This window comes from Phocoena sinus, chromosome 17 (genome assembly GCF_008692025.1).
Source record: "Phocoena sinus isolate mPhoSin1 chromosome 17, mPhoSin1.pri, whole genome shotgun sequence".
Lineage (NCBI taxonomy): Eukaryota > Metazoa > Chordata > Mammalia > Artiodactyla > Phocoenidae > Phocoena > Phocoena sinus.
The window spans coordinates 34,815,732-34,828,649 of NC_045779.1; the positions used below are offsets into that span (position 1 = coordinate 34,815,732).

At 37.3% G+C, this 12,918-nt stretch overlaps 1 protein-coding gene and 1 pseudogene across 2 annotated transcripts in view; both read left to right on the forward strand.

Annotated features, from left to right (window-relative positions):
• The window catches only part of LRRC69 (leucine rich repeat containing 69), a 95,338-nt gene extending 88,127 nt beyond the window's left edge, over nt 1-7,211 (forward strand). The window contains exon 8 of one of the 2 annotated variants that reach the window (XM_032610326.1): nt 6,874-7,211. In XM_032610326.1, coding sequence (XP_032466217.1) covers nt 6,874-6,984 — 111 coding nt within the window. In that variant the 3' untranslated portion in view covers nt 6,985-7,211. The remainder of the gene's footprint in view (nt 1-6,873) is intronic. The other variant, XM_032610327.1, reaches the window with a different exon arrangement.
• Nucleotides 7,212-9,774: 2,563 nt separating this feature from the next.
• Nucleotides 9,775-12,291, forward strand: LOC116742227 (annotated as a pseudogene).
• Nucleotides 12,292-12,918: the final 627 nt, after the last annotated feature.

Genomic DNA, 12,918 nt, shown 5'->3' on the forward strand with positions numbered 1-12,918 from the left:
AGATCAATGGAACAGGATAGAAAGCCCAGAGATAAACCCACATGCATATGGTCACCTTATTTTGATAAAGGAAACAAGAATATACAATGGAGAGAAGACAGCCTCTTCAATAAGTGGTGCTGGGAAAACTGGACAGCTACATGTGAAAGAATGAAATTAGAACATTCCCTAACACCATACACAAAAATAAACTCAAAATGGATTAAAGACCTAAATGTAAGGCCAGACACTACAAAACTCATAGAGGAAAACATAGGCAGAACACTCTATGACATAAATCACAGCAGGAACCTTTTTGACCCACCTCGTAGAGAAGTGGAAATAAAAACAAAAATAAACAAATGGGACCTAATGAAACTTCAAAGCTTTTGCACAGCAAAGGAAACCTTAAACAAGACGAAAAGACAGCCCTCAGAATGGGAGAAAATATTTGCCAACGAAGCAACTGACAAAGGATTAATTTCCAAAATTTACAAGCAGCCCATGTAGCTCAATATCAGAAAAACAAACAACCCAATCCAAAAATGGGCAGAAGACCTAAATAGACATTTCTCCAAAGAAGATATACAGATTGCCAACAAACACATGAAAGGATGCTCAGCATCACTAATCATTGGAGAAATGCAAATCAAAAGTACAGTGAGGTATCATCTCACACCTGTCAGAATGGCCATCATGAAAAAAATCTAGAAACAATAAATGCTGTAGAGGGTGTGGAGAAAAGGGAACCCTCTTGCACTGTTGGTGAGAATGTAAACTGATACAGCCACTAGGGCAAACAGTATGAAGGTTCCTTAAAAAACTAAAAATAGAACTACCATAGGACTCAGCACTCCCACTACTTGGCATATACCCTGAGAAAAACATAATTCAAAGAGTCATGTACCACAATATTCATTGCAGCACTATTTACAATCGCCAGGATACGGAAGCAACCTAAGTGTCTATCGACAGATGAATGGATAAAGAAATTGAGCACATATATACAATGGAATAATATTCAGCCATAAAAAGAAATGAAATTGAGTTATTTGTAGTGAGGTGGATGGACCTAGAGTCTGTCCTACAGAGTGAAGTAAGTCAGAAAGAGAAAAACAAGTACCGTATGCTAACACATATATATGGAATCTTAAAAAAAAAAATGGTTCTGAAAAACTAGGGCCAGGACAAGAATAAAGACACAGTTGTAGAGAATGGACTTGAGGACACAGAGAGGGGGAAGGGTAAGCTGGGACAAAGTGAGAGAGTAGCATTGACATATATACACTACCAAATGTAAAATAGATAGCTGGTGGGAAGCAGCCACATAGCACAGAGAATTCAGCTCGGTACTTTGTGACCACCTAGAGGGGTGGGATAGGGAGGGTGGGAAGGAGATGCAAGAGGGAGGAGATGTGGGGATATATGTATACATGTAACTGATTCATTTGTTGTACCTCAGAAACTAACACAACATGTAAAGCAATTATACTCCAATAAAGATGTTTCAAAAAATATTAATGTAACTGGTGAATGACTGCTTGAAGCAGTCAAAATGTTTGAACCTATACATAGATTACCATGAATGTGACAACTATAAGTACAGATTGGTACCACAAATTTAAAAAAAGTTTAATAAAACATTGTATTCTAATTAACTAAACAATAATACCCTCAAGTAGGGGAATGAGGGACACAGACATTTTGTGTTTCTGCTTGCAACAAGAGCCAAAGGAAACTGCGCATACAATTTCTTAATGACCCAAGGGAAAACAGCTAAAACCACAGTGGAAATAGAAAATGCCTTTAGTAATTTCTATTATAAACTTTTCACCTCATGGAGAAACTGGACAAAGCAAATCTGATAGCTGTATGGCCACGTTTAATTCCTTGGTGTATGTTTGTCTTTTACCTCCTCTGTCCTAGTTTCTTAAACAGAAGTTGAGTGAAGTTCATATAGCATGGTTTATTTTAATAGCCCTTTAGTTCTAGATGAGATGTGTTACAGTAGTGGACAAGAATAGCTTGTTGGATGAGAGGGTTATCTACTATGTATACGGAAAAGGAAAAGGCCACATTTAGGTTTTGGCTTTTGTCACTAGTTCTTCAAGCACAATTTTAACATTAAGCCATTATAATCTAATTAATCAATATGATCTCATATAAAGTAGATCTGAAATATTATACATAATGTGTCTATCATTGAACAACTACTTATGAATTCTTTTTGTCCCTGGACTAATATGCTTATTGTTGATATCCCATGACTCAAGATTTTATGATCCATTTATTGTTTATACTGTATTTTTTCCCCAGTTACCAAATGCACATTCTTGAATTACTGCTCTCATAGTTCACCTTTTCTAAATGTTCTTTCATAACTTTTCCAGGTAGCCACATCCTGGACATCCCTCAACATCTAGTTCACCGTTTTGTTATATTGTAAAGTGTTGCTTAATATGCAGCTTGTGGTGGTGTCTCCTTTCTCTGTACTCATATAGAACCTATCATTGTATTGAGCCTTATGTTTCTAGTTATTTTTTTGTTTGTTTTGTTTGTTTGTTTTTTGTGGTACGTGGGCCTCTCACTGTTGTGGCCTCTCCTGTTGAGGAGCACAGGCTCCGGACGCGCAGGCCCAGTGGCCATGGCTCACGGGCCCAGCCACTCCGTGGCATGTGGGATCTTCCCGGACTGGGGCACGAACCCGTGTCCCCTGCATCGGCAGGCGGATTCTCAACCACTGCGCTACCAAGGAAGCCCTCTAGTTATTTTTTGTGTTTATGTCTTATCTTTCCAACTAGATGCTGAAAGGTTCTAAGAGGCAGGAATTGTTTGTTATATATCTTTGTATCTTTGCCACTTTGTCTAACAGGGTGCAGGTTTTTGGTTGTTTGTAATTTTTCAGAACTCTTGGTTGCAAGTTAAAGAAACTGAACACTAATTCAAGTGATGAAGAAGGTCCAGGGATGGGTCTGGCTACATATTTAGTCCTGCTGGATCAGGTATCCAAATTTTTCATCGAGAATTTGTCCTCCTGCTTTCCTTTGTCTTGGCTTTGCTCTCAGGTGAGAGCTCCCTAAAGTATGCCTTCTGGTAGTAGAGGAAGAGCTTCCTTCTCTCAGTAGATTCAGGGAAAGCTTTGGGGCTGATGATTATTGGTTTTGGGTCATGTGCTCGGCCTGAGTTACATGGTTATGTCTTGAGATGGGGGGTGGGATCAGTTGCCCTCTCTCTTTCATGACATTTGCACTGAAATTGGAGAATGGGTAGTTCCTTAAAGGAAAAGGTGGGCTTTGGTGCTGGCAGATGGGAAATGGATGCTGACAGGCAAAAACAAGATGCCCATTGGGAATTTCAGTAAATGTTTCCTGGTTGATCACGTAAACTTCTAGGAAAGAAGTCAGATTTGTAGAGATTCCATTTTTTCACCTTCATCCAAAATACTTGTTAGAATAGTGCCGTGTATTCTCTGAGCCCTTCCTAGTCACTGTTGGAGGTGGATGTAAATGTGATATGATGTATGGCTTTGGCTCCCCATTGATTTATCACCAGAGCTGAAAACTCTCTCAAGGATGGATTAATAACTATGCTTAGGTGCTTGAACCTTTGAATAGGCCCTCAGAGTTCTTTTGTGGAAGAGTGAACAGAACAGTAATGAAATCTCTCAGTGTGGATTGTGATGATGATAGACCAGTGGGTTATGATAAAACTAAGTAGCATTATCAACAAATTAAACTGTGACTCTGTTTTGGATTCTCTCTCTGAGAGCTATGTTGTTTATAAACAACTTCAAAAGTTGTTTATAAAACATATAAATAAATAGATGCAGAGAAAGCTTTTGACAAAATTCAACACCCATTTATGATAAAAACCCTCCAGAAAGTAGGCATAGAGGGAACTTTCCTAAACATAATAAAGGCCATATATGACAAGCCCACAGCAAACATCATCCTCAATGGTGAAAAACTGAAAGCATTTCCACTAAGATCAGGAACAAGACAAGGTTGCCCACTCTCACCACTCTTATTCAACATAGTATTGGAAGTTTTAGCCACAGCAATCAGAGAAGAAAAGGAAATAAAAGGAATCCACATCGGAAAAGAAGAAGTAAAGCTGTCACTGTTTGCAGATGACATGATACTATACATAGAGAATCCTAAAGATGCTACCAGAAAACTACTAGAGCTAATCAATGAATTTGGTAAAGTAGCAGGATACAAAATTAATGCACAGAAATCTCTGGCATTCCTATATACTAATGATGAAAAATCTGAAAGTGAAATCAAGAAAACACTCCCATTTACCATTGCAACAAAAAGAATAAAATATCTAGGAATAAACCTACCTAAGGATACGAAAGACCTGTATGCAGAAAATTATAAGACACTAATGAAAGAAATTAAAGATGATACAAATAGATGGAGAGATATACCATGTTCTTGGATGGGAAGAATCAACATTGTGAAAATGACTCTACTACCCAAAGCAATCTACAGATTCAATGCAATCCCTATCAAACTACCACTGGCATTTTTCACAGAACTAGAACAAAAAATTTCGCAATTTGTATGGAAACACAAAAGACCCCGAATAGCCAAAGCAATCTTGAGAACGAAAAAAGGAGCTGGAGGAATCAGGCTCCCTGACTTCAGACTATACTACAAAGCAACAGTAATCAAGACAGTATGGTACTGGCACAAAAACAGAAAGATAGATCAGTGGAACAGGATAGAAAGCCCAGAGATAAACCCACGCACATATGGACACCTTATCTTTGATAAAGGAGGCAGGAATGTACAGTGGAGAAAGGACAGCCTCTTCAATAAATGGTGCTGGGAAAACTGGACAGGTACATGTAAAAGTATGAGATTAGATCACTCCCTAACACCATACACAAAAATAAGCTCAAAATGGATTAAAGACCTAAATGTAAGGCCAGAAACTATCAAACTCTTAGAGGAAAACATAGGAAGAACACTCTATGACATAAATCACAGCAAGATCCTTTCTGACCCACCTCCTAGAGTAATGGAAATAAAAACAAAAATAAACAAATGGGACCTAATGAAACTTCAAAGCTTTTGCACAGCAAAGGAAACCATAATCAAGACCAAAAGACAACCCTCAGAATGGGAGAAAACATTTGCAAATGAAGCAACTGACAAAGGATTAATCTCCAAAATTTACAAGCAGCTCATGCAGCTCAATAACAAAAAAACAAACAGCCCCATCCAAAAATGGGCAGAAGACCTAAATAGACATTTCTCCAAAGAAGATATACAGAATGCCAACAAACACATGAAAGAATGCTCAACATCATTAATCATTAGAGAAATGCAAATCAAAACTACAATGAGATATCATCTCACACCAGTCAGAATGGCCATGATCAAAAAATCTAGAAACAATAAATGCTGGAGAGGGTGTGGAGAAAAGGGGACACTCTTGCACTGCTGGTGGGAATGTGAATTGGTTCAGCCACTGTGGAGAACAGTATGGAGGTTCCTTAAAAAACTACAAATAGAATTACCATATGACCCAGCAATCCCACTACTGGGCATATACCCTGAGAAAACCAAAATTCAAAAAGAGTCATGTACCAAAATGTTCATTGCAGTTCTATTTACAATAGCCCGGAGATGGAAAGAACCTAAGTGCCCATCATCGGACGAATGGATAAAGAAGATGTGGCACATATACACAATGGAATATTACTCAGCCTTAAAAAGAAATGAAATTGAGTTATTTGTAATGAGATGGATAGACCTAGAGTCTGTCATACAGAGTGAAGTAAGTCAGAAAGACAAAGACAAATACCGTATGCTAACACATATATATGGAATTTAAGGGGAAAAAATGTCATGAAGAACCTAGGGATAAGACAGGAATAGAGGCGCAGACCTACTGGAGAACGGACTTGAGGATATGGGGAGGGGGATGGGTGAGTTTTGACAGGGCGAGAGAGAGTCATGGACATATACACACTAACAAACGTAGTAAGGTAGATAGCTGGGGGGAAGCAGCCGCAAGGCACAGGGATATTAGCTCGGGGCTTTGGGACAGCCTGGAGGGGTGGGAGGGGGAGAGTGGGAGGGAGGGAGACGCAAGAGGGAAGACACATGGGAGCACATGTATATGTATAGCTGATTCACTTTGTTATAAATCAGAAACTAACACACTATTGTAAAGCAATTATACCCCAATAAAGATGTTAAAAAAAAAAAAAAGTTAAAAAAAAAAAAACCATATAAATAGTAAGCTTTGAGGTTGCCATTATTTCAAAATAGTGGTCAGGACATGTACACTAAGTTGGCTGACAGGGTATTTGACTGCCTTTTTTTTTGTACATTGAGAAGTTAAGATCAGAGATATTTTAAGTACAAAAACTTAAGTCATATATTGGTCAACTTGCCTGAAACCCAGCCAGTGAAGATCTTAATGAACATTGCAGACAATGAACAGAGTATTAGCAAGATTAATTTCCATGAGAAATGGATGCTAGACAGGTAAAACTGAGATGTCTACTGAGTGTTCAATTAGTCTCTGCTGATTGATCAACTTAGCATCCCTGTAGATCAGAGTCAGGTTTGTGTGGATTCTGTATATTTTTTCACCTTCATCCCAAACACTTTGCAGCTAGGCAATGTAATAATATCTTTGGATAAAAGTGTAGATAATCTTTTATCATTGAATGTTGTTTAGTGTTGCATATGCCCTTCTTAGCTAGTTAAGTTTGTTTATATGTGTGTGGGAAAAGAGCAAATCAAGCATAAATACTTTAGTGTGTTCTTTAGAAATCAATGTTCTGAAATCTCTGAGATAGTTAATATTTATTTTATTCAAAAATATTTATTGAGTACTGCCTTAATTTTATTTTTAATCTTTACTTTTTAGAACTGGAAAATAAGCAGAAATCTACAGCTGGTACCACTTCGAATATTAATTTGTTCTTACAAATGTTTTAATCAACGTGACCCTAATCTCTTTGGAATTGCTCAAGTGTAGAGCAGGTAAGAAGCTCACTTAGAGCCTCACATGACTTGCCCCATCAGCTCTGCACAGTCAGATTATGCCCTACTTAGGATACCATGCTCTTCTCTTTGTCAATACCTTGAGTAAAGGAAGAAAAATAATTTAATTGTGAAGGTCCCAATTTAAGCATTACAGTCTACCTTTAGATTGTTTAGACTCTAAGTGTGCTGTTTCTTCTTTGACTTAAAAACAAAATAAAAAATGGAAAAATAAAGATCAATGTGGAAAATGAGTATTATTTTCTTTTGTCATTTTATGAATACCACCCTCCATTTCTAAATAGTATTAAGGACTTTGATGGGGACAAGTGTTTATTTTATGCATGTTTTGCAAATGAAAAAGAATCACTTTTTAGTGCTAGATAGTTCAACTATATTTGTATGATTTCATTTGAGTTCTTATTTTCTAAGTGGCACTAACATCTTTTTTTTCTTTCTTTTATTAAGGTAACAGTTTATAACATTAAGTTTCATGTATACAACATTATATTTCAGCTTCTGTATACACTGCTGTGTGCTCACCACCAAAAGTTTAGTTTCCATCCATTGCCATACAGTTAACCTGCTTTACCCATTTCACCCTCTTCCACCCCACTTCCCTTCTGGTAGTCACTAATATGTTCTCTGTATCTGTGTGTTTGTTTTGCTTGTTTTATTTTATTATTGCTTGTTTTATATTCCACATGTGAGTGAAATCATATGGTATTTGTCTTTCTCTGACTTATTTCACTTTGCATAATATGCTCAAGGTAGCAAATGGAAAGATTGCATCTTATATTTTATGACTGAGTAGTATATATATATATATATATATGCTATATATATACTATATATAGTAGTATATATATATATGCTATATATATATGCTATATATATATGCTATATATATATATATACTATATATAGTAGTATATATATATGCTATATATATATATATATATACATATATATATATATGCTATTGTAAATAATTCTGCAGTGAGCATAGGGGGCATATATCTTTTCAAACCAGTGTTTTTATATTCTTCAGATGAATACCCAGAAGTAGAAGAGCTGTATCATGTAATAGTTCTATTTGTAATTTTTTTTAAAAAAATTATTGGGGTATAATTGATTTACAATGTTCTGTTAGTTTCAGGTATACAGAAAAGTGAATCTGTTATACATAGACATATATCCACTCTTTTTTAGATTCTTTTCCCCATAAGCCATTACAGAGTACTGAGTAGAGTTCCCTGTGCTATACAGCAGGTCCTTATTAGTTATCTACTGTATATATATGCCATTTGCAGCAACATGGATGGACCTAGAGATTCTCATACTGAGTGAAGTAAGTCAGACAGCAAAAGACAAATATCATATGATATCACTTATATGTGGAATCTCAAAAAAGGCTACAAATGAACTTATCTACAAAACCAAAGTAGAGTTACAGATGTAGAAAATAAACTTATGGTTACTGGGGAGTAAGAGGCATGGGAAGGGATAAATTGGAAGACTGGGTGTGACACATACATATTTTTAATTTTTTGAGAAACCTCCATACTGTTTTCCACAGCAGCCGCACCAATTTACAGTCCCACCAATGGTGCATGGGGGTTCCCTTTTGTCCACAACCTTGCCAACACTTGTTTCTTGCCTTTTTGATAATATCCATTCTAATGGGTGGGAGGTGGTATCTCATTGTGGTTTTGATTTTCATTTCCCTAATAATTAGTGATGTTGAACATCTTTTCATGTGCCTGTTGGTCATCTGTATGTCTTCTTTGGACAAATGTCTATTCAGATCCTCTGTCCATTTTTAAATCAGGCTTTTTGTTGTTTTATGAGTTCTTTATATATTTTGGATATTAACGCCTTATTTGATATATGATTTGCAAATATCTTCTCCCATTTAGAGGTTGTCTTTTCATTGTGTTGATGGTTTCCTTTGCTGTGCAAAAGTTTTGAGTGTGATGTAGTCCTTTTAATTATTGCTTTTTTTTCCTTTGCCTGAAGAGACATATCCAGAAAGATGTTGCTAAGACCAGTGTCAAAGAGTGTGCTGTCTATGTTTTCTTCTAGGAGTTTTATGGTTTCAGGTTTTACATTCAAGTCTTGATGTTTATTTTTGTGTATGATGTAAGATAGTGGTCTAGTTTCATTTTTTATATATGGCTGTCCAATTTTCCCAACACTGTTTATTGAAAAACTATCCTTTCTCCATTGTATGTTCTTTGCTCCTTTGTTGTAAATTAACTGTCCATTTATGTGTGAGTTTATTTCTGAACTCTCAGTTCTGTTCCACTGATCTGTGTATATGTTTTTCTGTCAATACCATGATGTTTTAATTATTTTTGCTTTGTAGTGTAATATGAAATCAGGAGTGTCATACCACCATCTTCTTTTCCCTAAGGGACACTAACATCTTATTGACTAAGATAAAACCTTCATTCCACTTAAAAATGAGTAGAAGCTGAAAACCCAGGCTTGGTTACTCCTAACATCACTTTGTTCTTGCTTTTAAAGCTTTAAATTTTTTTCCACAAGAGAAACTGACAGAAACCAGGGAAGTAGTGCTGGGGTGAGAATTTGACTCCTTTTCTCTGAAGGACAACAGGAAAGTAGGGGAAAAATTATTATGAAAATATATATACAGTTTGCATAGAACAGTAGTTCTTGGAAGTGTGGTTCTGTCCAGCAGCCTCCACATCACTTGAGAACTTGTTAGAAGTGCAGATTATCTGTCCCCACCCCAGACCACTGAATCAGAAACTGGGGGAGTATGGCCCAACAGTCTGTGGTTGAACAGCTCCTCCAGGTGATTTTGATGCACACTCTTATTTGAGAACCCCAGGGACAGATTAAGATAAGTTTGCTGTGGGTTCAGAAAAGCAAGAAATTTAATTATAATTTATATTTAAACCCCACTAGAAATGTGTTTCTTCATGTAACTATTTGGTGGTTCTTCTTGTGGAAGAAGAAGGGCCTTCCTAACTAGGCCCTTTATTAGTTCACTTCAGGACATACTCCTTCACGCATCAGGGTGGCCTCTGGCATACCTGGGAAGCTAAATCAATGGAGCACAGCTGAGAGGCTATCAATTCCAAAGAAAACAAGGGTCAGTCCCCACTGAGACAGAGTCGGGACCTCGAGGTAAATTTCTAAAGGCTCCATTAACCAAGAATGCATTTTAAACAAAAATAAAAAACAAGGTACAAATGAAAGTCATAGGAGCTCACTTAAAAATGAGTTACAGGAATAAACTGTATGTTTATTGAGGGAAAACTACTGAGAAAATTGATTTTGATTAGGGAAATATTTTTATACAACCTATGTTGTTGAAAAGAGTGTTTTGTTTACCATTTTAATCTCATGACTTCAGCTGCAATTTATGTGCTGTCTTGGTTCTGGGGAGAAAACTGTATTCATTTATCTATGTACTCATTTATTCAACAAATATTTCAGGTACTCTTGAAGCTCAGGGGAGATGAAGAGACTCTTGACTCTCTGCCTCCACATTTTCACCCCATCCTCTTCATATCTCAAGGCACTGAGACTTAGTTTCTGCCCTATTCCAAAACTGGTCTTTCAGAAGTCATCAGTGACTTCCTACCAATCCAGCTGCTCCTTATCTGGCTGTTCTTCTCTGTAGGTTTGGGCTCGATTGACCATCTTCTGCCTCTTGGAACTGTATGCCTTAGGATCGTTCTTTATTTCTCTGAAGGCCTCTTCCCCATACCTTTAACTGAATTCTCTTCTATACCTTCATTCAAAAACAAGGGTTCTATGAGATTTCTCTACTTAGTCCCATTTTATTCTCTCTTAGCACTTTTTCTTTACCTGAAGGAACTCACCTACTCTTATCAGTTTCATTTAGCTTCATTTATCACACCTAGGTGGGTAGCTGCTAAATCTCTTTCTTCATTTTTAACCCATGTTTCCAAGCTCTTCAATTTCAACATATCTAAAATAGAGTTGATTCTCTTCTTCACAAATTATTTATTCATGTATTAGGCAAATATTTATTGAGGGGTTACTGTCTACCAGGCACTGTTTTCTGTTCTAAAGATATAGCAATGAACAAAACTGACAGGGTCTCTGATTTCAGAAAGCTTATGTTCTGATGGGGTGGGGGAGGCAAACCATAAAACCAGGAAAATAATATGGTGATATGTACTTTGAAGAGAAGTAAAATAAGATTCGAGAGATAGAGAAATTATGAGAATACTTTTTATACAGGGTAGTCTGTGTCTGATAAAGTAATATTTGATAAATAATCTGAAACAAGTGAGGGAATGAGTCCTGTGGGTATAATGAATAGGAATCAATTGAGTGTTTGAAAGGCATAAAGTTCAGGATGATGCTGGAAAGCATCAAATAACTGAATATGTGCTAAAGAGAAAGCATGACTCTGAGGTCAAGAGATTTAATGTTGCTGGATGCATGGTCATGCATCAAGTGTCACCATGAGAACTAGACTGGGGAGGATGCATCTGCTTCTGCCCTGTGGGACGACCCTGTGTTCTGAATCATTATTTAATTAAATCAGAAATTAATCTTACTCCGCATAAATGTGGGTGCCTGTATACATGTGAGTTTGTGGTCTCTTCTTGCCAATCTATAATCCTTCCGAAATGTTGGAATCTGAAACCCTGCAAAATATTTTTATTTTCTAACAATTACAGCCAACCTTTATTTATTCAAGTGAAGTTGAAGCAATTGGAGCATTAACTTTTTGTGAATTTTTTTGGATTTAATATTTTTCATTTTTTCTCTTCTGTGGGTACTCTCTGGAATTTTTTTGGTTCACTCACATTTGCCTCATAAAGACACAGGAGAGCTCTTGGAGGAAGACGCGGTCGCTGCTGCAGCAGAGCCTCAGGCCACCCACTCATGCTCCTGACTCACCGCTGTTCGTCCTCGCTGAGGAACAAGTTGGTCAGGAAGCCATGCCGCAGCCATGGCTTTACAGGTACCGGACCGCCGTGGAGCCAGAGGTGGCGATTCACCGGATTAGAATCACCCTCACCAACCGCAACGTTGAAGTCTTTGGAGAAGGTATGTGCTGAACTGATCAGAGACGCTAAGGAGAAGAATCGTTCGGATGCCTACCAAGACTCTGAGAATAACTACAAGGAAAACTCCTTGTGGTGAAGGTTCTAAGACTTGAGATCGTTTCCAGTTGAGGATCCATGAGTGACTCATTGACCTGCACAGTCCTTCTGAAATTTTCAAGCAGATCACGTCTATCAGTATTGAGCCAGGAGTCGAGGTTGAAGTCACCACTGCAGATGCTTAAATCAACATTTTAAATAAATTGATAATCAGTTGTTAAAAAAAAAAAAAGTAAAAAAGAGAAACTCAAGTCTCTTTTTCTGTTATACATTGTTATCATCTGTGTTGTGGGGAAGTAGTTTCAAAGAGAAAAGAAAAATTTAGGATTAGTAATAATTCAACAATAATTTCTGATTGTTAACATTTCTGTGTTTCCTTTGTTTACATAATCCAAGAGAGATTTTCTCTATGTAATTGCCCAAGAGCTCTAACAAGTTTTCAGAATGATGTTAGTTGAATCCAGTGGGTAAAGAATCAGTAGATCTTGGGACTTCCCTGGTGGCACAGTGGTTAAGAACCCACCTGCCAGTGCAGGGCACATGGATTTGATCCCTGGTCCAGGAAGATCCCACATGCCATGGAGCAACTAAGCCTCTGCGCCACAACTACTGAGCCTGCAATCTAGAGCTGGGGAGCCTAGAGCCCATGCTCCACAGCAAGAGATGCCACTGCAATGAGAAGCATGTGCACCAAAATGAAGAGTGGAGCCCGCTCACCACAACCAGAGAAAGCCCATGCAGCAATGAAGACCTAACGCAGCCAAAATTAAATAAATTAATTAATTTTTAAAAATATCAATAGATCTAGCTAA